This window comes from Ictidomys tridecemlineatus, chromosome 2, assembly GCF_052094955.1.
Source record: "Ictidomys tridecemlineatus isolate mIctTri1 chromosome 2, mIctTri1.hap1, whole genome shotgun sequence".
In the NCBI taxonomy this organism is placed as follows: domain Eukaryota; kingdom Metazoa; phylum Chordata; class Mammalia; order Rodentia; family Sciuridae; genus Ictidomys; species Ictidomys tridecemlineatus.
In genome coordinates, this window is record NC_135478.1 from 152,747,695 (window position 1) to 152,774,937 (window position 27,243).

At 36.1% G+C, this 27,243-nt stretch overlaps 1 protein-coding gene across 1 annotated transcript in view; it reads right to left on the reverse strand.

Moving 5' to 3' along the window:
- Positions 1-27,243, reverse strand: part of Dnah11 (dynein axonemal heavy chain 11) — a 310,480-nt gene that overhangs the window by 180,285 nt on the left and 102,952 nt on the right. The window contains exons 31-36 of the mRNA XM_021728753.3: positions 15,805-15,936; positions 13,849-14,009; positions 11,209-11,365; positions 10,646-10,791; positions 7,646-7,762; positions 2,112-2,250 (exon numbers count right to left, since the gene is read on the reverse strand). Coding sequence (XP_021584428.2) covers positions 2,112-2,250; positions 7,646-7,762; positions 10,646-10,791; positions 11,209-11,365; positions 13,849-14,009; positions 15,805-15,936 — 852 coding nt within the window. The remainder of the gene's footprint in view (positions 1-2,111; positions 2,251-7,645; positions 7,763-10,645; positions 10,792-11,208; positions 11,366-13,848; positions 14,010-15,804; positions 15,937-27,243) is intronic.

Consider the following 27,243-nt stretch of genomic DNA (forward strand, 5'->3'; position numbering starts at 1 on the left):
GACACGGTGGAATGAAAAGACACCAGAGTGCAACACAAGTACGAAGGGCAAGCAGTGTTTGGAGAAAATTCTCAGTTCTCTTGTTCCTGTGTGTGTGTGCCTATGCATGGGAGTATATCCTGAGTCAACAGAAAAAGGTCTCCCCCTGCCCCGCCACTGTGGTTCATGATAAAGGTAATTTTAAAGTCACTGACATGGAAGTAGAGTGGGTTTTGAGGAGGGAAGAAGAGGAGAAGAACCAGAGTTTGGAGAGTAAGAAGGTCAGGGAGAGGGCTAAATCCTTACAGGAACAATATTAAAGGGAGACTATAAAAGAAATTCTGGACAATTTAAGAGGACTTGGTGACCTTCCTAAACATTTAAACATTGTAAACAACTGCCAAAATCATCTTTGCTGTCTCCATTATATTCTTCCTTTGGTTCAAAAATGTCCACTGATTCTTCTCCCAAGTCCATCCCTGCAGCTTGGAATGGCACCTATGAGCTATGGGCCTCACTCAGCTCTCCTGTCCTGGCCAGACTTTTTTTCTCTCATCTCATTTACAACATTTCTCCTAACTTCTGTGTTTTATCTTCACTCCCAACACCTTCCTCTTAAATTATAGACAGACTTTAAAAGAATGAAATTCAAACAATGCCCCCACTTGTTTGCCGTGGACCTTGGACAGGTGACTTGACTTAGTTTCCTCATCTGTAAAACAAGCTTAACGCTACCCACACTCAAGTCTTGTGAAGATTTTGAAAGATAGAAATGGCATTTTGTTCAATAAATATTGGTTCCTCTTTCCAGTGAAAACTGATAATCTTTCATTCTCTATTTCCTCTTTTTCATGTAACTAAATCTCCTAAGTTCTTTGAAACAAAAAATACGGGTGATGGTTTCACTTGTTTTGCATACTAATCCTTCATCAGCAGCAGTAATAAGCCCATTACCTGGATGCAACAGATGCTCACTAAATGTTTACATATGACTACTGAGAATGAACATGATTTCAATTCCATGTTTGCTGGGTTCAGTTACATTTTTTTCTTCTGAATTTTCCTATTATGAAATTTTTAACGGGCTTATTGCTAGAAAAAGATTATAAGAAAATGAAAATACCAATAATCTTACTACCCAGAGACAATGATTAAAAATCACAATGCATTTTCCAGCCATTTCATGTGTGGAGAAAATACACAATACAACATAAAATAAAAGACCCATGTAAATTTGAGATCGCTTTGAGTTTGGTATGCTGTTTTTGCATTTAACGGTGTTGTAAATATTTTTCTGTTATGAAATTTTATGGGTTTCCTGGAAAAATATAAATTCATAGTTATTAAGAGAATGACCTAACTTCATCCCTCAGGTTCCATATCTCACTCTGACAGTGGGCAAGTTAAAACGAATACTTTGGAGAGTACAGGTAACTCTAATTGCAATTGGTATTTTAATATTTTCATTCTATAACAGTTACAAATTGATGTCACCAGGAATTAACAAAAGGTCATGGAAGGCCAAAAGTCAAAGGTGCTCACAAGGCCAAATTTTAAAATGTTGATGCTGACATGTATAAATTTTGTGGCACATCAGCAACTTTAATGAACCTGCAAGAAGCTCATGACTAGAGAGTAGAGAAGGAATTGTACAGCAAAGTTAAAATACACACACACACACACACACACACACACACACACACACACACACTCAATTTCAATAAAGGATTACTAACAAAGAAGAAAACCTTTAACATTTCTTCAGAAAATCAATATCACCTCACTCTTAGGACCCTCCCACCTTCTCCCACTAAAAAGTGATATTCTTAGCAAGAAAGAGAAGCAACATAAGTTAACCTTTATGATTACAGCATTGATAATACCCGAAGAAAAACAAATGGCCTATTGATTTAAAAACTATTAAATACAAATAAGGCATTAGAACACTAAAACACCTTAACATTTTTTCAGGAAAAAAATTAAATTTTGTAAAATATGATTTTCAAAATTCTATGTAACATACAGAACCATTCCTAAGTGTGATTTGAATGTTAAATTACCCAACATCCATATTTCCAAAGCTGTTTTAATGGGATGTAAAAACCAAGGAAAAGTAACAAAAGACCTTTCACCTGCTTGGACAGGAGCTCCTTGCAGAGCGTGTACAATGAAATGAACTTTCGGGCTAATGAGCGTGCGTCCACAAAACCTTCGGCAACTAACATGATTTCACAGATCAGCTCGATGTCAGGGGCCACCATGGCACAGGGTCTAAAATATAAACATGAAATTTAGTTTTAAAATGTGATAAGGTCATGAGTCCAAGTTGCTTAAATCAAGTGATTAATCTGTACCAACATTCTCACCACTCCTAAGCAGATCACAATTACCTCTGTCAATCACAGCTACAAGACCCTTCCATTCAACTAAAAAACATCCACTAGTGACTGGTTACCTAGGAAAAGATGTAAAGTCAGAAATGGAAAAGTCTGGATGAAGGAGTCTTAAAAAAAAAATCAATGGAGATAGTCTATAAACTCCTTTTTGTTTTGTTTTGTTTTTGTTTTTTATCTGCTTTATTTGGTGCTGGGGATGACACACAGGGTATTCAGCATGCTAAGGAGGCACCCTACCACAGAGCTGCTCAAGTTCTTCCAATAGGTTTACCAGCCTGGTGTTTGTCACTGCAAAAAAAGGACAACAGTGGATAATCTAAGAGAGGCCAGCTTTACCAGTGGCTAGCGGTGTGCTGGCAAAGAGGGAATGATCATACATCCCCAAAACAGTGCTAGCTAATTTCCACAGATAAATCCCTTCACCATGGCTGCTTCCAATCTAGCCTTCCATCCCTAAACACCATGCTGAGAGATGTGCTGTAGGTCAGCACTATACAGACACCACAACTAACCTTTAGAGCATAACCATTAGTAAAATAATCATGAAGTCATGAGTTGAGTATATGTGATCTTTGCTGTGATATAATTTATTTAATCAAGAGTTGATATTGCTGGGCACGTTGGCACACACCTGTAATCCCAGCAGCTCAGGAGGCTGAGGCAGGAGGGTGGCAAGTTCAAAGCCAGCCTCAGCAAAAGTGAGGCACTAAGCAACTCAGTAAGACCCTGACTCTAAAAAAATACAAAATAGGACTGAGAATGTGGCTCAGTGGTTGAGTGCCTCAAGTTCAATCCCTGATACCAAAAAAAAAAAAAAAAGAAAAAATAGAGTTCATAAAATTTATCTTTTGTCAGCAGCTAAACCAGCGGCTCATACAATTTGTGAACACTTAACCATCAGCTCTCAAAAACTTATATAAACCATCTTTAGCACAACACTGCCTGGAGCCAGCCTGGAGAGACTTTTGAAGATGAAAGTCTAGAAAAATATAGCTTTAAATTCACCTGGTTTTGGAGGGGTCTTCCAAAAAGTCTTTCCTAAAGATAGTTGCCAGTAATAGCAACATGTGAAAAAATATGCCATTCAATTAAATCTAGGCACAAAGAAGGAGCAAGAACAAATGAGCCCATTATTTTAGAGTTTTAAAACTACATCACAATTAAAAATTACAAACTCAAGGAAGAATTTGTGGACTTTTTTTTTTTTTTTTTTTTTTTAGAAACAACATTCTTGTCTTTTCTATTTGACAGATTATTAATTACTTTTTTGGAAACGTTGTAGAATATCAAGTTAGGATCTAGTTAGAAATAAATCTTGCTTATAAACAAAAAAAACTACATTGCAGTATTTATCTACCTGCTTTGGTAAATATAATTACAGTCTACCTTATGCACATCACATTATCCTAGACATTCCCCAGGATTTATTTCTTAGGTTATGGAACATTTCATGTATCTAAGCTGATCCCCTACTTTTCCTCACATTATTACTATTCATCATATGATAGAGGAAATAAAGATAAAAAGTAAACAAGGGAGAGAAAAGACCAGCAATATTTACATAATTTAAGCTCAAATTAATATAGATATTGATTTACTTTTATGGTGTTGGTTATTGAACCCATGATCCCATGCATGCTAACCATGCACTCTACCACTGAGCTACATCCCTACCCACAGATAACATTTACTGAGCACTTACTCCATGCCATATTAGGGTGTTAAATTTACCCTTCCACTTAATTCTCACAATACTATCAGGAAGCTACTCCTCTTACATGCATTTACAGAAGTACAGACTGACACCTCCCAAAGTACCATGTGCTGGCCTGAGGCCCCGTGTTGGTAAGTGGTGGAATCAGGAGATTCCTAGGACCCAAACATACAATCTCTACTCATAAATAATGTTTTCTCCACCCATTATCTTCTTTAGATTTTACTGATACTAACAAATGCTGCCATGTCTAATTCCTTAAACAAGATTTATGAACATATCATTAAACAGTTTCAAATTTTGAGACTCAGATAAAGAAACACATGAGATAAATTGGGTCATAAATATTTTAAAAACCTGAAAAGTTGAAAAATTTTCACACAAAACTTTCCCTAAGGGGCTGGGGTTGTGGCTCAGTGGCAGAGAATGTGCCTCACATGCATGAGGCACTGGGTTCCATCCTCAGCACCATATGAAAATAAATAAATAAATAACTTTCCCTAAGCATAAGATAGAGGCATACCTGTTTTATTATTTTTTAGGTGTTCTGTAGTTATTACATTTCATTTCTAGGAGAGTTTATCTAGAATTTTTTTGAGAGACTATAAAGTATTATATTATAAAATTACTATGTAAGAGAAAGCTGTTATTATGAGAAAAGAAAAACGTTCAGTATAGGATGTTAGAATATTTGATTAACTATTAGGGAGAAGGATTATTTAAATACTCACTTCATATTACCTACCAAAATAAGTTCTCATTAGATGAATTACATTGAAAAACATGAAAAGATTAGGAAATTCATCACACATACATGTAACTGAGTATTTTAGTAAGCACAAAGTTTCCTGGACTCTTTTTGAAATTAGAGAAAACTATGCAAATAAAAAAATAGAAAATTCAAATGAAATATGGTTAAATATCTAGATGAGTGTGAAGGCAAATTTTAAATTTAAAAAAAATGAAAAAAATCACACTAAATACTACAGAGGTCCTTACAACATTATGTAAAGTAGTATATTATTTTGAAGGCACACTACATAAAAGACACATATTGTTAACCCTAAGAACTCCTGAAAAATAAAACTGATATGCTTCTATCTTATCCTTAGGGAAAAAGAGAAAGAAGACAAATTACACACATCAGACATGGAATTTAGGACACCACTATAAATAGTGAAAGAGTAACTTGAACAAATGTATTCCAACACATTTGATAATCTAGACAAAAAATTCCTTACAAGATATAGATTATTAAAACTCATTCAAGAAAAAAATTAAACCCTCAATTGCTTCATATGTTTTAAAAAATTCAATTATTAAAAATATTCCCATGAAGAAAACTCTAGGTCCAGATGGCTTCACTGATTAATTCTATCAAATAAATTATGGACTAAATAGTAATAATCCTATACAAAGTCTCAAAAAAATAGAGAACATTTGCCAGCTAATTTCATGATATTAGCATCATTGTGATGCCAAAACCAGACAAAGATTATAAGAAAGAACACTACAGACCAATATTTCTCTTTTCATAGTTTTTTTTTTTTTCTCCTTCTCAGTACTAGGGACTGAACTCAGGTCCTGACACATGCCAGGCAAGCTATCTACCACTGAGCTCCAGGCCCAGTCTCATAGCATAGATTAAAAAAAATTTTAACAAAATAGCAACATATTGAATCAGCAATTCATGTAAAAAATAACACCTGACCAACAGGGGTTTATCCCAGGAATGCAATACTGAAGGACTTTAGCATTGGAAAATTAATCTAATTCAGCACATTAACAGAATAAAGGGGAAAAAACATGAAAACTACAAAACACTCTTCACTTATAGAAGAAAACAATTAAAAAATTTTGCAAGCGTATGCTAGGCAGTTTCCTGAGTATAATATAAAACAAAATAAATTGATAAATTTATTAAATTTAATCATTAAGACAAAAGCCTAGACACAAAAATAAGAGAAAAATTTTTCAATGTGTCTATCGAATGAAGGAATTTTATGTAGAATACAGTACTTCACAAAAGATGGTACAAGGGTGGCTGGTAAGTCCATGAAAAAATGTTCATCATTAGAATGCATGGAAATGCCAACTAAACCCACAGTGACACACCACTACATATCAGATTGGCAAACTCTAAAAAGACTGATCATATCAAGTTTTGACAAGAACGTAAAGTGACTGGAATTCTCAGGTATTAATGGTGAGGTTGCAAAATGGCACAATCCCTTTTGCAATGAGACTGCAGATTTTAAAAAGTAAAACACACATTCCCCATACAAGGCAGCAATTCCATTCTTAGCTATTTACCCAAAAGAAATAAAAACATGCATTCATGCAAAGATTTACATCAATGTTCCTATCAGCTTTATTTATAATAGCCCCAAACTAAATGCATGTCTCTCAACTGAATGAATAACAAATTGTAATAGGATAATAGGTATGTAAGAGCATACCAATCAGCACCAAAGTACTGGGAAGCTCAATGATGGGGTGAATCTCAAAACCATAATAGTCAAAGAAAGATGCCAGATATAAGTGAGTACATACTGTCTAGGTTCGTTTGTATCAAAGAAAGCTATTTAATCTATAATCATAGAGAACAGGTCTGAAGTATGTGCATGTGTTGGGGGGTAACTTTAGAGGCATGAGAACTTCAGGGGGGTATGTGAAGTACCTTTGGCATCTTGACTGCCATAGTGCTCACAAACTATGTGCTTAAATGGGAGCATATCATTGCATTAAATTATACCTGAATAAGATGATTTAAAAAGATAAGTGAATTATAATGGAACCAGATATAGTGGCATAGATTCCCTTATAGACTGCTGGCAAAGATATTCCTTGGCAGAGTGTTTTTAGAAAGCAAGTCATCAATAGGCATTCACCTAATAATTCTACATTTAGCAATTTATTCTGGGATAATTATCAGAAATAAGAATATTTTTTTATGTGAATAGATATTTATAGGCTACTTTGTAATCATAAAAATCTAAAAAAAAAAAAAAACCTCTACATGTCAGACAGTAAGAAATGGTTTCAAAACCACAGACAAGCCATGAGAGGGACATTTTTAAAGCTACATTAAATGATACTTTCAAAGAACCTTCAAAAATATAAAATACGTATCGTAGAAATGTCAAATGAAGAGAACTAAATAAAAATCATGCTTACTATAATTTCTTAGTACAATACAATGTAAACTTGAAAAAACCCCACAACAATCATTATTTTGGGTGGTGATTCTAAGATTTTTTTTCTTTATTCTTTTCCATATTTCCCAAATATTTCATAATATGTGAAAATTATGATAAAACATAAAAAAGTAGTTAAACTTACCAAACAACTTTGAAATACTGATTTTGAATCCTGGTTTCCTAATTTATAAGCATTAATTTACCATGAGGAAAATTTTTATTACAAAGGGATCCCCAAGAAATACTGAGTTTTCCACAGGAATTCTCAAGTAAAAACAAATCACTTAACAGTGCAAGCCAACAACGTTAGGTGGCATGAGTGTACCAGATGCTAAGTTGCAAAGCATAACACTTGCCTGAAAAGAGCTTTGAGATTTTCTGGTAATTCTGTTCGACCAGCATATCCTGGGTTCATAGTAATAAATATTCCAACTGATGGCTTCAGTGTGATAGCTTCTCCAAGAAATACAAATCTACCATAAAAAGAATGCCGACGGAATTAAATGTGCTCATTGAATATGAACGTGCATTGACAAATGCAAAACACTGCAAAATGCAAATTATCATTAGGAGGCTGTGTATTCTGTGTGATTTCTTTAAAATTCATAAGCATACATATTTTGAATATGTTTTGAAGCATGTTTATTAAAAAATATCCTCCCTTCCCCCAGAGGAATTACCAATATGAGAAGTACTCTTTTTTATCTTAGCATACCATAGTGTCCTAGATTACACAAACAAGGGCTGGACTGTTTCAACACTGAATCAAAGGGGAGAGCATTTTTGCCTTCAATGTGGGCTGCAGTCCGTGAGTGGGATACGCATAGATGGAAATTCTCCATGTCGAGAGGAGAAAGGGGCTCCCTGCTCAGTCTTTGTCTATTTGCTCACGGCTCTCTTCCTTTCTCCCTATTTATTCAATGAACATCTACTGATATTACTGAGAGGTAAAACAGCATGATGGTTATGACAGCTAGCTCTAGAGCCAGACTGTGAATGTTCAGAATGCAACTGTATCACTTTAGGCATGTTAATTATCTTCTCTGTGCTCCAATTCCTTCCTCGAATAATAAAAGACGATAAAAATATGACCCATCGTATTTCATTATGTGAGAAGTTAAAAGAGATTATGAACATGTCTGGTTAAGATCACACTGATTAGGAAATGGTAAATGCTCAACAGATGTTAGCTATGACCATTGCTATCATTATCACCTGAAAGCATAGAGAATCAATGATTTTCAGAAAAATTTGCAAGGGCCCCATTAGGCTGTTGATGGCCAGGGTAATAGAATAGTAAAGGGCTATAAGAGCCAAATTGAGAGACAAGTCAAAAAAAACTTTCAGATGGATCAGAGAGACAAAATGCAAGGCTGTCTGAACAAGATCTCTGGCTGAAAAGGGGGAGGGCTCAAGCATTGTGGAGCTGGACCTTTAACCCAGAACAGGGAGGGAAAAGATCTGGAGGAAAACCCCACCATGTTTAGAACTCACAGTATATTATCTACTGGATAATTAAAAGCAGGTCGATTTCTGCATAGTCAAGGTAAACATGGAGAAGTCTTCATATCCTAGGTGCAGGCAAGGGAAGGCAGACAGGACTGCTCAGAGAGTGGGAGAGAAGTAGCTATTGCCACATCTCACCCCCTACATAGCAGGGACGGCCACCAGCCAAAGGTGTGGACCTCTACAAAGTGGGCCACAAGATGCTGCAAGTTGTGTGGTCCAGTCATGCTTCCATCTCTTAAATCCTTCCTTGAGGGCAAAGGGAATTTCATCAACTCATCAAACAATGGAAGAGCCTCCAGACTGCAGGTGGCCAGCCTAAGGATCAAGGGACACAACTCCAAAATGTGGACATGGGAGACTCCCAGGAAGTGTGGCTGGGAATCTTCAGAAATCACTGCATGGTCAGTTACATAAATTTCCACAACAAAGGAGGGCCTCAAATGGCATCTGGGTTTCATCTAATAAGATTTTCACCATGGAGAAGTCTTCATATCCCAGGTGTCAGACAAGAACTAATAAAATATGGCTGGGGATCAAAGAGAAAAGAGATGAACTTCTCTTCTAATGTGGCATTAGGGTAGGGGCAGGTAAAACAAAAGGCATATAAACATAGGAAACTGGTGTCTCAGGCCCACATAGGGAAAAAACAGAAGTTTTCTAGAAGATGGAATCATCTGGATGTGTCCACTGATAAGCTGAATACTTCTAGAACAGGTTCATAGTTCTAATAGGCAAGATAATCCTTCATCAATGGGGAGATTAAAGATGCCGTCATGCACAAGATAGCTAACTGAGCAAAACACCCTTAAAAAATGAGAGGGATAGATCAGCCAAATAAATGAGGTTGCATTTGTATAAAAACAAAAACAGGAGTTTATAAAGAGAACCAGAATTGTGCTATGTGCTATAGTCTGTTTCTCATACTAAGCCATCACACCCTAATTGCCAGCTGTTTTGCCATCTGGATCATGGCATCACATACAGGAAGTGGTTCTATTTTGGATATATGTGAATAGTTTTTTGCCCCAAGTTATGGAAAGAACTTTGAGTTTTCATCTACTGGGATGGGGCAACTAACCAAACAGATGATGGTGGAAAGTCCAAGATTTTGATTTCAGACAAATTAAACATGAGAGGCTTCTGAGACATCAAACTGAGTCCTGAGGTGCCCCAACAAGCAGCAGTTTTCTTAAGTCTAGAGATGAGGGACAGGAGGGTAGCCAGGTGGGAGGGAGCTGGCAACATGGAGATAGTTTCTGAAAACCAAAGCGCTAGATGAAATCACCAAAGGAGAAAATACAGAAACAGGAAAGAAGTTCAAAGACTGAGCCCTGTGATACTCAATATTAATAGCTCAGAAAATAAAAACAATAAAACACAATAGCTAGCTTTACCGTGGTGCCTACTATGTGGAAGACACTTGCCCCAGTGCTGTCCACTGAATCACCACAGTGATCTATAAGGTGGATGCTAAACTTTTCCCCATCTATAGGTGAGATGCAGCCAGGAGGCCAGAGGAAAGTGGGAGGTGTGGCGTCCTGCAAACCCCACGAAGAAGTGAATCACACAGTAGGGAGTCAGATGCTTCCTGCAAAGTCAAGAAAGAGGATGGAGAACTAATCACCAGATTTAGCATCATAGAAGTCGTTCTTTAGAGATTCAAGAAGCATGCTAGGATTTTATTGTATTCAATACAATAAACCACTCATAAAATGGGAGAATATGAAAAATAATTCTTCAAAATTAACTATCTTCTTATTTCATACAACAGAGAGGTGGAGTTACCTGCATTATTCCATGTCACTTTTTCTTTTTGAAATGAGAGAGAAAAAAGCCGCGTCACTCACCTCTGTTTCCTGTTTCTGATGGCATCGTGGATCATTTTCACTTGCACTGCCACCACGGACAGGACCTCCACAGCAATGCGATTGAACTCATCAAAGCAGCCCCATGCTCCTGTCTGCACCAACCCCTTGTAGACATTTCCTATGGACTAAATGACAACATGAAGCATTCAGAGTTGCGCTGAAGGGGATTTCAAGCATTTATAAGTTGAGTCTTCCCAATCTTCAAATCAAAATGTTGCAAAACCCCCAAATGTTTTAGTGTCAACATGATGCGACAAGTAGAAAATTCTATGCCATGAAACTATTCCATGCACAAAAATATCAAAACAATCGTACAAAACTGTCTTCAGTCTATGTAAAAGGTATATGTACATAAAATATAAATTAATAGTGAGTTTAGACTTGGGACCCAACCCCAAGATAGATACCTTATTGTGTATAAGCAAATATTTCAATCTGAAAACAACTGAATCCACACTCTTCTGGTCCCAAGCACCTCAGAGAAGACTCATTCCAAACAGAAATAATGTTGTTAGAATTTTATACATTGTTTCATAACTTACTTTGTAGTCCATTTGCTCTGAACAGTTGAATACATAAACCATCATGCCAAGGGCACGTCCAAGATCCTTGGTGGTTTCCGTTTTCCCTGTACCCGCTGGGCCAGATGGAGCCCCGCTCATGGTTAGATGAAGTGACTGAGTTAGAGTAATATAACACCTTTTCACAATAGAAAACAAATATTACAGTCTCATATGAGATGTCTATAAAACATTAGGGGCAATTGATTTTCTTAAAAAACATTTAAGCAGCTAAGGTTGGGAATGTGGTAGTAACACATAGTATTAATGTATTTATCCTTTGTTCATGCTACAATGTCAGAATATCTTATATCAAATTTATTTTTATGTTGGTTAAAATTACTAGAGAAGAATGGATTGGCTTATTTGTTTATTGGTCTCATTTCCTAAGAGGTGTGTATTTGAATACAAACAACAGTTAATTTGCAATGCAATTGAATTTCTAATCTATCTGGCTAAGGATACTATTAACATGTCAGACAACATCTCAAGCTATTGTTTATTTAAAAAAAATAAAAATCTTGGATTATGTATGAATTAAACACTGACCATATTAAATCACTACCTAATAAATATATTAAGAGCTTAGATATGTAAATTTATAAATACATAATATGCAAATATAATTCTTTCAATGTATAAGGCAAATATGCAGTGATATAATTTAATATATTAAAACATAATTTTAGGAATTAATTTTGGAAATGTTGCTATATGCATTTATATTACTGTAATATTATTGCAGGAAAGAAGATTCAAGACTGAAGAAAATTATGCAAAGACAGAATTTAATTCTTGTTTTGAAGGAAAGATTAATAAATAGCAAAGATCTCAAATGGATAATGCTCTTTATTTGGGGTTTCTTCAGGTTTATAAGTTATTTTTGTCATAATACAGAGATGGATCTAGTGGACACATACATGGAGGTCAGGACATGAGTGACTGTGTCTACTTTGCAGATCATCAGATGTTAATCTTAATCCTTTTGACATCAATATGTCTCAGTTTTCACCTCCATAAAGTTTATTGTAAAGACATATGAAGAAAGCCAAAAGAAAATGCCTTGAGGAATTCAAACTACTCTGCAAATAGAAGAAATTATTTATAAAAATGGAAGGTGTTTTTGAATTTTACATCCACTGCATCTTATATCCAAGTGCATCTTACAATGAGTGGAGTGGAAAGACTTCTAGATGAGAATCGTCTGTAGAGGAGACTATATATCCTCTTGTAGGCTTTTCCAGTGGTTATAAGTTTGGGATGGACATGGCTATCTATATCTAGATTTTCTACCCATCTTCCAAACAAGAGTGGCCAAGTAACCAAGCTCCAACCAACATGGTATGTACAGAAATGGCACTCCTAAGTCAATTTCCTTGAAGATGTATGACCTGGGTTCTCCATCCCCCTTTTCACTGGCTGAAACAAATTTGGAAGTCTTGGATGGTATGTTGGCCACATGCCAGTCTATGCTGCTAGCTCACTTGGCTCTGGGCTGATATGTGAGACATCAGCTTCTGTTAGTTAGGCCATTTTATTTTGTGGTCTCTCTATAAGAGCAGTTTAGCCTGCATCCTCCTAATTGATTCACTGTATTTCAGCTCTAGTCTATCAGGTACAAGTTGACTGGTCTGTCTCTGAACCTGCCCACATTGGAAAGACACTGTTTACCTGCCTAACTCTCAAAGAGATGGTCAGCATCAAACAAGACATGATGAACATGCATAAAAGACATCATGATGTTAATGTAAACAATTTCATACAGAGAATGATAAAAAGATACACACAACGCAGACATCCACTATCAGAATGAACATTCACCTTCCTTTCTCCATATTTTTGGTGCATTGTAATTATACATTAATAGTGGGATTTGTTGTTACATATTTGTATGTGCTCATCTTCCTTTTAACTTTCAAATAAAGTGCACAGCAATTTTTGAAATTAAAAATTTAATAAGCCATCAATCTTCACACATTGATAAACTTAAAAATGCTTCTTCCCTTTTATTCATGTGTGCTGAGCCCTAATTCCCCTCTTCTCTGCACCTCAGGTCTGTGCATAACTGGTTCTGCATTATCACTAGGTCTCACCTTGAATGCTCTCTCAATCTGTATACGTTGAGTATCCCAAATGCTCCAAAATATGAGCTTTTTTGAGTGGTGACATAATATTCAAAAAAGTCCCTATTTTGAATCACTTCATACTTTAAAGTTTCAGAGTAAGGTTATTCAACCATAAAGTCTGCCAATATTTCAAAATCCAAAAAAGTCCTAATCTGAAACTCTTCTGGTCCCCAAGCATTTCAGGTAAGGGGTATCAAACGATCCAATGGTGGATTCTAATTTCAAGAGACTTTTAAACACATCATCCTTTTTTGTCATAACATATGATTACCTAAAATGACTTATTTGTTTATTGCTCCTCTTCATCCCATCCACTCACACTCTTCTCTAACTCTTCTCTAAAATCAATGTTCCCTATTGACACGATCAGTTAACATGCATGCTACTTTCATCTGTTCATTATTTTCTCTCATTCCCTTCTTTTCAATATCACACATCAACACTCATGCTAGGAGACTTTGGGCTTGATTTTTCTCATCTGACTCGAAATTGTTACCTGTCAGTTAGAGGAGTGATCACCAGTCGAGGACTATTTCCTAAGTATTCATAGAAGTACTGGAACTGGGCATCACAGATATTAACAATGCAGTGCTTCTGGGTGTCCTCCCACCGGTGACGGAGCTGAGATAGCCAAGCAAAAGCCTGGGGACTGACGACCTGGAATCAGTGCATACTCATTATACACAGGACCCTGATAATTTTGAGACCACAGATTTGTTAATGTAATCGGATGTATTGGCTCTCACTTTATTTCTAAAATCTCATGAATAGGAAAGCCCTTGTATGCTACTGCAAACTGTAACTTCATATAAATGGTTGACTACTTAATAAGAAATATGTATGTAATATGTTTTCATTTTAAAGTGGCTTTTATGTGAAACAATATCAATTTGTTCAAGCAATGCTTCTTCTCCTTTATGAATTGCTCCAGAGGATTAAAGTTATTACTTCATACTCATATCACCAAAATCCAATGAAGAAATATACATTCTATACAAAATGAGACATAATCTATAATTTCTGTATCTCAGTATAAACTATACTTTCAGCCATGTTCATTCTAAAACCAGTTTGTTCTTAGTATAGATACTTTTCATTTCATATTTCATCACAGCAAATACTACTTTTTCATTGCTATTCTTTCATGTCTTTACTCAATACTATATATTTCTTTGCCAGCTTTAAACACACACACATATATTTTCATATATATATATATATCCTCTTTCAAGGTATATGGGACCTTAGGGTTTCTTGAAAATCACTTCTAGTTACCCAAATTATTATCTACTAATTGATGACTATGCAGGGTTCAGCATTTTATTTTAGATGGGCAAGAATTAGACAAATGATCTCCTTAGTACAAAACAAAGTATGCCTCTTTAATCATAATTCATCCTCCTGCAAATGAATCAGCAGACTGATAAAACAGTACAAAAGGTACAAGGCCATGTTCAAGGAGTAGTCATCAACAGTTCATTCTCAAAATGAGAACACTTGGTAAATGGTGTTTTGCAAGGATCAATCTTGGATTAAATTAACATTGCTCACTAATGGTACTGAAGCTGGGTCAAGGCGTGTTTATAGCTTACACAAAGAAGCATTTTCTTGTAGTTTTCAGAGAGAATTACATTTACTTTGATTTTAATAAGGGTAGAAATAAGTAGAAAAGAAACAGAAGGCATTTTATAATACCTGCATGCATCTAAATTGGGAAAGGAAATGTCTTACTGTAGTATAACCACCCCCAGAAAAGGGGTTTAAAGGAAGTGGGTGATAGGGATTGTGGCAACGTTGTTCAATAGACAAGTGCATTTCTGGCATTCATAGGGAGAAATGTAGTTTAAGGGAAAAGGGTGAGAAAATTCTCCTTTTACATTAAACACTGACAGCATCTAAGAACACATGGACTTTTTGAAGAGATAAGGAAAACATGTCACTAAAACACTAAACAGATTAGAAAAACTTCTTACAAGTGAATTATGATAGGAAAAGACACGGGATAACCCAAGCAGGTAGAATTATGACCAACATCAATTTCTTCGAGGGGAAGTAGATCAAAGCCAGATGGTTTAAATGGCACAACATCTTATTGCTACTGGCTGTGTAAGTCACACAGGTGAGAGTCACAGGCTTTTGGGCCAATGTGGTTATGCACAGAGAAGCCAAAAGACAGGGAGACAAATGCATTGACATTTGATGGTCCTTTCTTTTGGATTGATTTTTGGATGATTGGAGGCTCCTGCATTGGAAAAACCTTTTGAGATATTTTTTGGGGATTACTCTCGTCAGAATAATATATTAGCTAACCCAAATCAACACACCAAAAATAACTAGAGCTTCTCAGGACTAATTAAACTGTATAAACTTTGAAAAAACAATGACTTTCTTTGAATTACTCTGGCATAAATACCATTTTTAGAAAAAAATAAAGTTTCCACAAACAACTTGCCTTCTGAGAAATAAGTTTTGCTACCACATCTCTGGCATGGACATCTATGGTACAAATCGTCATGATCTTCTGCCTGTCTCCAGGATGAAGTTCTCCCAGCAAAAGTGTAATCAGTGTATTCAATTGAGATATCTAGGAGAAATTTTTTTTTTTAAAAAAGAGAAAAGTTACAAATGCATAATCTAACAACCCAATAGTTTTCACATTTTAAAAGAGGACTTTAGTTTACAAAACAATTTTAATTATTATACCATTTGATCCTCAAAGAAACCTGGGGAAACACAAATACTGTTACTCCCTCATACAGGTCAAGGAGCTGAAACTGAGAGTAGACCAGTTATCTAGGGAACAATGACACAGCCAGGAGTAGAAGAGGGGTTTCCTGGCTGCCTGGAATGGACATTGCCCTCTACTGATGATCTAGTCCACAATTTTAGTGGAACGGGAGTGACTACAAATTTTAAGAGGAAAAATAAGACTAACTCAAAAACTATAGGAAGGACTTAATGGCAAGTTATTTTCTGCCTTATAAAAATTCACCTAACAACTAGTATTTATTCTGTTTTGTTTTTGTGTGCAAGATAATAATAATTACCGAGGAAATATTTAGACCAAGGATTATCTCATTTCATTGTTCTTATTCATATTTCTATTCTTCTTTAGGCCTGTGGATATCAGATAAATATTTTTCAAACTGCTGGTCTTTTCTTTGGAAAGGAAGGAAATATAACAACATGTAATGACAACTTAATGAAATAGAAAATATTGCATTACAGATAGTAGAAGCAGATATTCTATAGCGAAACTTCATTTCGCATATGTAGATAATACATGTGAACTCTATCTAATATAAAATAGTTCTATGGTAAATTCTTGTCAGAAATGTTTGAAAGATGCTCTCCTAGGTGCAATAGTGTCCCCTTTTCTCTTTAACTCTGCAAAAGACAGTTACAAACTGTTAGCACAGGACAGAGTTGATAATGAATATGGCAATTCATGAGAATCTCTCAGACCTGGGTAGCCGACTGTCAAAACCAGGCTCCTGACTGTACTATTCATCCCAGAAAACATTAAACCCTGAGGACTTCCCTAATATTGCTATGCATCTGAACACAAAGTCACAATACTGTAGTGAGAAGGGAGAAGGTAGATGACAATCTTAATATGCATAGTTTACATGAAATGAGAATGCAGTTTCCCAGGCACTAAGCACATTGCCTATATCATCTCACCGAATCTACAGCAATCTATCAGCATCCTAACCTTATAGATGAGGAAACTGAGTCATAGATGTATTACCACATTGCAGTGGGGGAGGGGGAATTCAAAGCGCCTGGTCTAACGTCAGAGCCTAAGTCTTACCAATCATATCTCATGTTACCTGTCCCAGCCTTCACAAGGCTCAGCTATCACCTACAACTCTGAAAGACTGCAGTTAAACAAGAAGCAGTGCAAAGATTTGAAATCAAATGCAAACGAAAGCTTGCTTTAAAAAATATAAAATTTATGAATCAGGAGAGATAGCCACTTCATAAGATTTTATCTACTTCCTCCCCATCCCCCAGCTTTATTGAAGTATGGCTGACAAAATTGCATGTTTTTTTTTTAATGTGTACAGGGTAGTATTCTGATATATGTATACATTGTGGAATTACCACAATCAAGCTGATTGAAACATTCACCACCTCACATAGTTAGTTTTGCGGGGAGGGGATTAGGTTGGTGTGAATACTCGAGATCTGCTCTTAGTAAATTTAAGTATACAATATATCATCATTAGCTATAGTTGCCCATGTTGCATATGAGGTCTTCAGAATGTATTTGTCTTATAAATGAAAGTTTGAACCCTTTGACTAGTATCTCACCTTTCCTGTGGTAGCCCCTGGTAACCACAATTCTGTCACTATGTATTTGACTTTTTTTTTTTATTCCACATAAGTGAGATTATGCAGTATTTTTGTTTCTCTGTCTTCCTTATTTCATTAAACACAATGTTCTTCAGATTCATCCATGTTATTGCAAATGACAGGATTTCCTTCTTTTAGGTTGAACAGAATTCCATGGTATGTGAAAACACACACACACACACACACACACACACACGATGCTTTCTTTTTTCATCTATCAACACATACCTATGCTGTCTCCATATCTTCACTATTTTGAATATCATTGCAATATTCATAGGAGTACAAATATTTTGTCAAAATCATGATTTTATTTCCTTTGAACATATACCCAGAAGTGAGATTGCTAGATTATAGAGCAATTCTATCTTTAATTTTTTGAGGAACCTCTTTACTGTTTTCCACGGTGGCCATACAATATTTATTTTCTCACCAAAAAAGAAAATGCAAGATCTATGCACTGTTGAAAGAAATGGAAAAAACAAACAAACAAATAAATGGAAAGATACCCCATGTCCATAGATTGAAATAATTTTTTCTTTTTTGTACCAGGCCTTGAGCCCAGGGGTCCCAGCCATTAAGCCACATCTCCAGCCCTTTTTCATTTTGAGACAGGGTCTCACAAAGTTGCTTAGGACCTTGCTAAGTTGCTGAGGCTGGCTTTGAACTTGCAATCCTCCTGCCTCAGTCTCCCAAGCTGCTGGGATTTACATTTTCAAAAGTTCCACACTATCTAAGGAATCTATAAATTCAATGCAATCTATATCAAAATTCCAACGACATTTTTCATGAAGAAAAAACCAATCTTAAAGTGTGTATGAAACCCAAATAGACCTTAAGTAGTTAAAACAATCAAATGAAATAGAACAAAGCTGGAGACCTATTTCTTGATTTTTAATCATATTACAAAACTATAATAATAAAAACACTGTGGCACGAGCATTAAAATATACTGGTCAATGGAACAAGACAGAGTCCAAACATAATTTTTCAACTAATTTTCAAGATAGGCACAAAAAATACACAATGGGGAAAGGATAGTTTTAGATTTTTCAATAAATGGGACAAGGAAAACTGGATATCCATATACAAAAAAAAATTACATTCAATGCAAAATGGAGCAAAGATGTAAATTTAAGACCTAAAACTATAAAACTCAAAGAAAACATGGGAAAAAGCTTCTGCCCATTGCAATACTTTTATTGGGACTTAACACCAAAAGCACATTCAATAAAAGCAAACAACAAAAACCAACCCAAAGGGACTCCAGCAAGCTTAAACAACAACAACAACAACAACAAAAAACTTCTGCATACACAGGAAACAATAAAATAATGAAGAGGCAACTTACAGAAGAAATATTTTCCAATCATATATCTGAAAAAGGGTTAATGCCCTGAAATGGCAACCCATACAACTAAAAAATAAAACCACCTCATTTTAAATGAGCAAAACACCCAAATAGACACTCCAAAGGTGCATACAAACTGACCAACATTGACATGAACCAACATTAAACATCATTAATCATCAGGGAAATAAGAACCAAAACTACAATGAGATGTCATCTCACACCCATTAGCATGGCATTATCAAAAGGTCAAAAAATGAGTATTAGTAAGGATGTTTATATTATTACTAATATGATTATAATAATAACAAAGTTATATTAACAATTACTTCATTATAATTTTTTAAATAGTCACATTTTAACAAAGATGTAATCATTTTTTCACATGTGATGTGTTCAGTGTTCATCATCCCCAAGCTTTTAAATTCCATGCAGGCAAGGACACTGTTGTATTCAGTGCTTTATTCCCAGAGTCACTCAAGAGCTAGCTGGCAGTGTTTGCCTTAAGTGGACAAATGAATGTATCATACTAGACCATGCACACATAAGTTTCTAAATGAAATTATATACGTGTTGGTTAGCAAACAGGGGTTTTGGAGCAGGATATTTTCTTTTCTGGGTCAAGATATCCAGTCTTCACTGTCTCAAATCTTACACCACCAGCAGTATTTGGTGATGGACTTAACAGTAAAAGTACTCTTTATGCCTTAAGAACATTTATAATTTCAAGCGCCTTCACTCAGCATTGTCTTGGCCGAGTCTCCCAACAACCTGTGATTTCCACATTATTGATTCATTTTCCACAGAAGTTCAGTCAAATGAAAGATGATTAAAAATACAGCTTGTCACCATTATGTGCACAGCATCATATGTTGGGGATCTTATGCTGTCTCTCAAGATTAAGACTTTCCTGATGATACTGTTTCATGTGAAATAAAATTCTGTAATCATACCAAATAAATAGTAGTTATAAAATGAATATTATTGGGGCAGTAGCATCAGGTAACAATTACTATATGGTCAGACTATAATCACATACAAGTTTATGGTCTGTGACATAGAAACCAGTCCTTGGCAGTTTTTAAAATATACACCCTATCTTGCAATTAGTACTTATTCATGCCATTGGTCACAGCATTGCTGATTTTCTACTGGATCCAGGCTGCTTTCCTGCAGTTCAAGTCTCTGGAATTTGAGCAGCTGTTTTAAAATTGCATCTTGGCTCTAACTAGAATGTTAGTATGGCAAAAACCTGGGGCTATAAAGCAGTGTAACTGAGTACAATCCACAAGGCCCTCCATGACCCTGCACTGCTCTTTCCAGATCTTATCTCACTCCTCCCACACTGGGCTTATCTCCAGTTGCTCATCATGACTGCTTCACGGTCACAGGAAGGGCTTCATCTGCCTGGGGTCCTATTCCCTGTGATCTTTGTTCGTTGGCTTCCTCTCAACATTGAAGTCTTAGTTCAAATGTACCTCTTTAGATTGGCTTTCCCTGGCATACTATTTGCCACACCCTACTGGCCATTCATTCTATACAATCCTATTTATTTTCCTTATGGTGCTTACGAGTGTCTTATTTAGCTCCTGTTGATTGCCTCCCCACTTTAAAGGATGGAGGCCCTCATGTGTCCTATTTTGTACCCTGCCTGGCACCATAGCTAGCATAAGGAATGTGCTCGTCACATAATCACTGCATGAGGGAGTAAAGGAAGAAGGGAGTAAAGGAAGGACAGTGACAACGCACACCAGAACAAGAGTTTGTTCTCTCATCCACAAGATGACACATGTGGTTACTGTCTCCAACAAGGAACACAGACACATAATTATAATTGTTTGATGAAACAAACACAAAGGACGTAGATAGCATGCAGAGTACAGAAACGGGGCTTTGCCTAATCTAGGGCTTGGAAAGGCATTTTGGAGGAAAGAGTATTTATGCTGAGACTGAAAGACTGAGCAGGATTTTAGCTGTGAAGAATTCAGGAGTTGACCACCCTGGGGGGCAGTGTTAAGCCACAGAAGCAGCCTGTGGGAAGATTCAGAACAGAGCAGGTGGCCCTGGGAGGGAGCTGTAGGTACAGCATGGCAGGAGGAGGAGCAGAGAGAACAGGTGCATGAGGATGCTAGAGGGGAAAGCAAGGGCCAGAACAGGCAGTACTTGGTCACCTCACACAGGTTGATGGTGTTGATGGTGTTGAAGGAGTCTGAAGGAGGGTGATGATTAGATTGCATTTTAAAAGATTTCTCTGGAAGGGAAATGAATTGGAAGGAAACAAGACTAGAGGGAGAAAGCCCAAAGGAGGATGCCACAGCGCCCCCAGGTCAGAGGAGGGCTGCTTGGAATAGGATATCAATGCAGCAGTTTGAGAAAACAAGGGAATCAGACATCTCTGGGGCAACTGAAGACAGCTGTGGTTGACTTGGACAGTAGGTGAAAGAAGAGTCAAACCAGCTCCTAGTGTCATAACTGGAGAAGAATATTCATGTCATTTTCTAAAACTTGGAACACTGGAGAGCAGACTTAAGAAGAAGAGTTCAGCTATTTTGATGTTGTGTGTTGTGAGCACCCTGTGAGAATTCCAATGACAAATCCAATATGCTTTTGACTGTGCTTCAGGAGAGACAGCTGAGCTGGAACTCAAAGTCACCAGCAAATTGACAAAGAAAATAGAGCATCCCTAGCAGTGGGTGAGATTAGCCAGGGATGGGTAATGTGGTGAAAAGAAAAAAGGACCCAAGACAGAGTCATAAGAAACAGAAACATTTCAGGGATCAGAGGAGGAGCCAGGAAAATTGAAGAATAGTCCAAATGTTCTAAGTAAAAACTGGAATTCAAATAATCTTGAATATAAGTGAGGAGAGTATTTGGAGGAGGAGGGAGTGTTTTCTAACATTAAGAATTCACAAATAGATGGAATCTACTAGTAGAAATGGGCTGTGGAGAGTCTAGGAGCAAAGGGAAAGAACAAGCACAGTTGGTTGGTCCGCTGCACCCTGGATCCCACCTCCACAGATCCACAGAACCATGAATAGAAAATATTTGGGAGAAAAACCCTTAATCCATACCAAACATGCAGAGAACTTTTACTTCTCCTTACTGTACATAATGAGGTAGTGATATAATGTCATCAGGAGGATATGCATAGGATATGGGCAAACACTACACCATTTCATATAAATGACTTGAACATCATGGGGTTTGCATATTTATAGTGGTCTTGGAATGAATCCCCCCAAGGACAACAAGGGAAAACTGTAGTGACACTAGCTCAACAAAACTTTAGTGAAGATACAGGTTACAGAGCTAGGGCAGGAAATGGAAGGTGATGTGGTATTAAGGAACCATCTTTGTTTTTATGTAATGGGAGAGATCTAGGCATATGTAATAACAGGAATAAGCCAGAGTGAGAAACTGAAGACAGAAATAGAAAAGGAAGTCAGGACAATCCTGAGAGAAACCAGAGCACTGGTAGAGAAGAGGCTCTGGACAATGTGGGTCCTCCTAATAGAAGTCAGTGCAAAGCAAGGGACAGAAGCTCAAACGCCACTGATCCAATTCCACTCTGATGAGATCAGCAGATAAGAGCTAACATTTATTAAGTGCTTCTGGAGACATGTGTGCACATGTGTATTGCACATACATATTCTAGTTTAAGTATCACAACTCTCAGATGAAGTACAATATTCCGATTTTATATATGGGAATATGAGAGAATTTCTCAAGATCACATAGCCAGAATTTAGTACAACCTCCTAAACTTTGACTGTATATTTTCAAATACTTAACCCTCCCATACGGATAGTATCACAGGGTACTTTGGCAGGCAAGAGTAAGATTCCAATGGTTGTAGTGGGTGGAGGGAAGTAACTTGGTATTCCTCACCTATGAATTTTCTTTTTTAGTAAACATAAAAGTGCTGAAGAAAACGATGTGAATCCTGGTCACCACTCAGTTCCAATGGCATGCATTTCTAGATGACTGTAGTCTCCCCAAAGAGGACTAGCTGGCCTAGTGGGCTGATGGTAGCTTCTCCATGAAGAATGGTGTCAGGAACTCATGGTCATAACTTCTGGTTGCTGATCATTGATTCTGTCCTGACCTAGGTCCTGTGGCAGTCTGGTATACAGAGGCCACATGTGTGAACTTAAGGAGCTGTGTCCCCAAAAACTATAGGTTTAAATAGGGCAAAATGGCAAGAAGATCTTCTTTGCAATAGAAGCACTGAAGTTTTACCAGCCTCAACCATGGCAGATGCCCTAATCTGGGGACAATTAGGACATGGGGGAAAAAAAAACTGGAAAAGGCTATTCTGTAAGAATGTTAAGATCTGGAGCTCAACAAATCAAAATACAACTTATAATATAACTGTGATAGCACTTTAGGAACCAGCTATCAGAACTCTTGACCCCTTTCCCACTGGACCTAACACTCAAGTTCTTGTTTCATAACAATAGCAATAAGGATCCTGAAACCCAGCAATGGGTCACCTTAAGCAGTATCTGAAACAATGATTTTCCTTTCCACCAGCCAAAGCAAAGAATATTGTTAAAGGACCAAGTCCTGCCTTCTGAAATCATCAGGGCATGTGTTAGGCATTCTCAATTCGCTGCCTTCCTTTCCAAGGTTCACTTCCTACTTTTCTAAGTATATTGCCGAAACCACTAGCACAATATTGAGCAAAGAGTGTAGGAGACAAGTGAACATAATTACCTCATGTTTGACACTAATGGAAATGATTTTAAAGTTTCACCATTAAGTATGATTTTCTCTGCAGGTTTCTGGTAGGTATTTTTCATCAAGTTATAAAGGTTCTTTCAAATGCTTATATTAGAAAAGAAAAAAGGTGTAAAGGCAATAACCTAAGCTCCCACCTGAAGAAATTTGAAAAAGAGGAACAAATTAAACTCATAGAACAAAAACAAAAAGTAACCAAAATAAAAATGCAAATGAGTGAATTATTAAACAAACAATAGAAAGTCAACAAAGTCAAATGTTTGTTTCTTGACAACAAAGTTGATAAACACCTAAAAAGTCTAATGGGAAAAAATAGAAAACATAAATTATCAATACCAGGAATGAAAGTGGGACATCAGGCCAGAACTTAGATATTCTATGGACAATATTGAGACAATACAACAAACTGTGAAAATAAATTGGAGAACAGATCAGGGTTAGACAAATACTTTCTGTGAAGGGCAGACAGTAACCATTTCTGAATCTCTGGGCCATGTGGTCTCTGTCACGACTCCTCTATTTTGCCATTATAGTGTGAAAGGAGCCACAGACAATAGGCACCGGATGATTCAGCCAGGGCTTTGAAAAGTAAAAATTTCCAAAACTGACACAAGAAAAACAGCAGCCCCCAAAGCTAAACAGCTGTGTATGTATAGAAGAAATAAATTTATAACAAAAAGTATTCCAAAAATGCCAGGCCCAGATATCAGAAAGGTTTGCCATGAAATGTCACAAAACAGAAGAAAATGCAACCCTCAGCAGCTCCCTCTGAGAATACCCTGATCCCAAACCAAGAAGGTATCACAGGGGAAGGAATTACAGACCAATGACTGATAATGAAGGCAAAAATCATTAACAGTCTGTTATCAAACAAAGTCCAGGACAGACACATAGATATGGATATAAAGGATAATATGTCATGATCACATTGAATTCATTATTCAAGGGTGCACAGTTGACTTAACTTTCAAAACTTCAGTTAACACAAACCACATGGCCATCTCAACAGATTTGGAAAGGCTCAAGGTGTCTTCAAGATAAAAACTCTCTCTACTAATAGGAGTAATTTTCCTTTATTCGATAAAAGATGTCTGTAAAGACATATAATATCAGGCATAATGGCGAAACATTCAGTTGATATGATGTACTGATATGATGTAAGGTACTTTTACTACATCTGTTTGACATTGTACTGAGTCCTGACTCAAAAATTTAAGAAAAGGAAACAAAGAGCAAATAAAACAATGAAAAAGTAAAAATTTCATTGCTTACAAATTATGTATTTATGTATGTAGTAAGTCCTATGGAATTTACGCGGGCGTGCACTCGTGCACATACACACACACACACACACACACACACACACACACACAACTACTAAATAAAGAAAGCAAACTTGGCAAAGTCTCAAGACTTTGTAAATATTTAAAAGGCATTATATTTCTGTTACCAGCCACAAACACTGGAAAATAAATTTAAAACTTAATTAGTATATAAAACAGAATCAAACATCACATATTTAAATATATATATACTGAGAAAAGTACAAAAATTCTACATTGAAAACCATAGAAAACATTGCTGAGAGAAATTAGAAATGTCCTATTAGAACAATAAACCATTACTACAGAGATGCTCATTCTCCCAAGATTTATATTTAGATCCAATGCCATCCCAGTCAAAATTTTTAAATTAATTTTTTATTTATATTTGACAGTGGAATGCATTATAATTCTTATTATACATATAGGGCACAATTTTTCATGTCTCTGGTTGTATACAAAGTATACTCACACCAATTTGTGTCTTCATACATGTACTTTGCATAATAATGTCCATCACATTCCACCATCATTTCTAATCCCATGCCCCCTTGATTCCCCTCCCATGCCCCCAGTCAAAATTTAATTAGACTGTGATGAGGATACAGTTCAGTGCTAGAGCACTTGCTTGTGAGACCCTGGGTTGGATCCCTAGCACTGAAAAAAAAAATTTAATAAGGCCTCCAAAAATAGACTTTTAAAAATAAATGTCATAATAGTAAAATTTATACTGAAAACAACTTAAGAATATTCCAAACAATTGTTGGTGTGGGGGAACCAAGTTGGAGGATATAACATGATTTCAAGATTTACTACAATGTTATAATAATTAAGACTATGCATTTGACATATATACAAAAAAATAAATCAATGGAACAAGAGAGTCTAGAAATAGACCCACTTATGTACAGTCAATTGACTTTTGAGGAAGATGCCAAGTCAATGGAAAAAGAAAAAAATGTATAAATCACAGTTCTAAATGAAAAATCTAGAACAATAAAGCAACTTGTGAGAAATAGGATATCTTCATGGCTTTTAGATAGGCATGACTCTCATACACATCAATGAAAATTTTGGTACATCAAATTATAACTTTCTGCTCATCAAACACCATTAAGAAAATGAGAAGTCTACTTATTTTCTGACAAAAGATTTATATCTAAAATAAATTCTCAAATCAACAATAAAGAGGCAAAATACCCAATTTTTAAAAAATGGAGCAAAAGATCTTCATGACAAAAGATTGATTAATACATGAAAAATAATCCAATAGCTTTAGCTATTAGAGAATTGCAAATGAAAATGCACTGAGATATTATTTTATAGCCACTGGAAAGACTGCAATTATAAAAAATAACACCTAACACAGCCAAGTATAAAGTTTATAGAATTCTGTTACACTGTTGATGGAATTTAATAATGGAAAACTGGTTGTGTCTTAGATGGTTAAATACAAACCTTCTCTATTACCAAGCAATTTCACTTTTAGGTATTTACCCAGATGAAATGAAATCATAATGCCCACAAAAGACTATTTTCAAGAATGTTTAAAGCAGCCTTATACCTCACACTGGAAATCAAGAAGTCAAATAATAAAATGGATAAAAAGGTAGTATATTGATACATTGAAATACTACTAAACAGTTAAAAAAGGATGCATAGCAAATGCATCAACAAGGTAGATGAATCTCAAAAATATGTTTGTAAAGAAGTATGAAGGGTCTAAGAGTCACCATGAAAACTTTTACTGCTGTTTCATGAGTACTGGCAGAAGATAGAGAGACTCCTGGGTCAGAGATAAGAGACAGTTTATTATTCACAGCAATATCCCAAGTCACCTTGGAGCATTTGTATTTGTACTAGTTCTCTAAGTTCAAACTTTCAAAGGCTACTCAGAGAGAGTCATTACATGCTACGTGAATTGTACTACAAAAGAAAAATTCTGAGTTTAGGAAGCCCAAGTATTTTATAAAAGATAGTAAGCTTGCCTGACCTTTGCTCCAGAAAGAGATATTTTTATTATACTAGAGAATAAGACAACCTGCCTTTTGTTTCTGGAATGACTCGATCTTGATCTTCTGGATTGTATATTTCAGAATGTTCACCTGAAAATACAGTC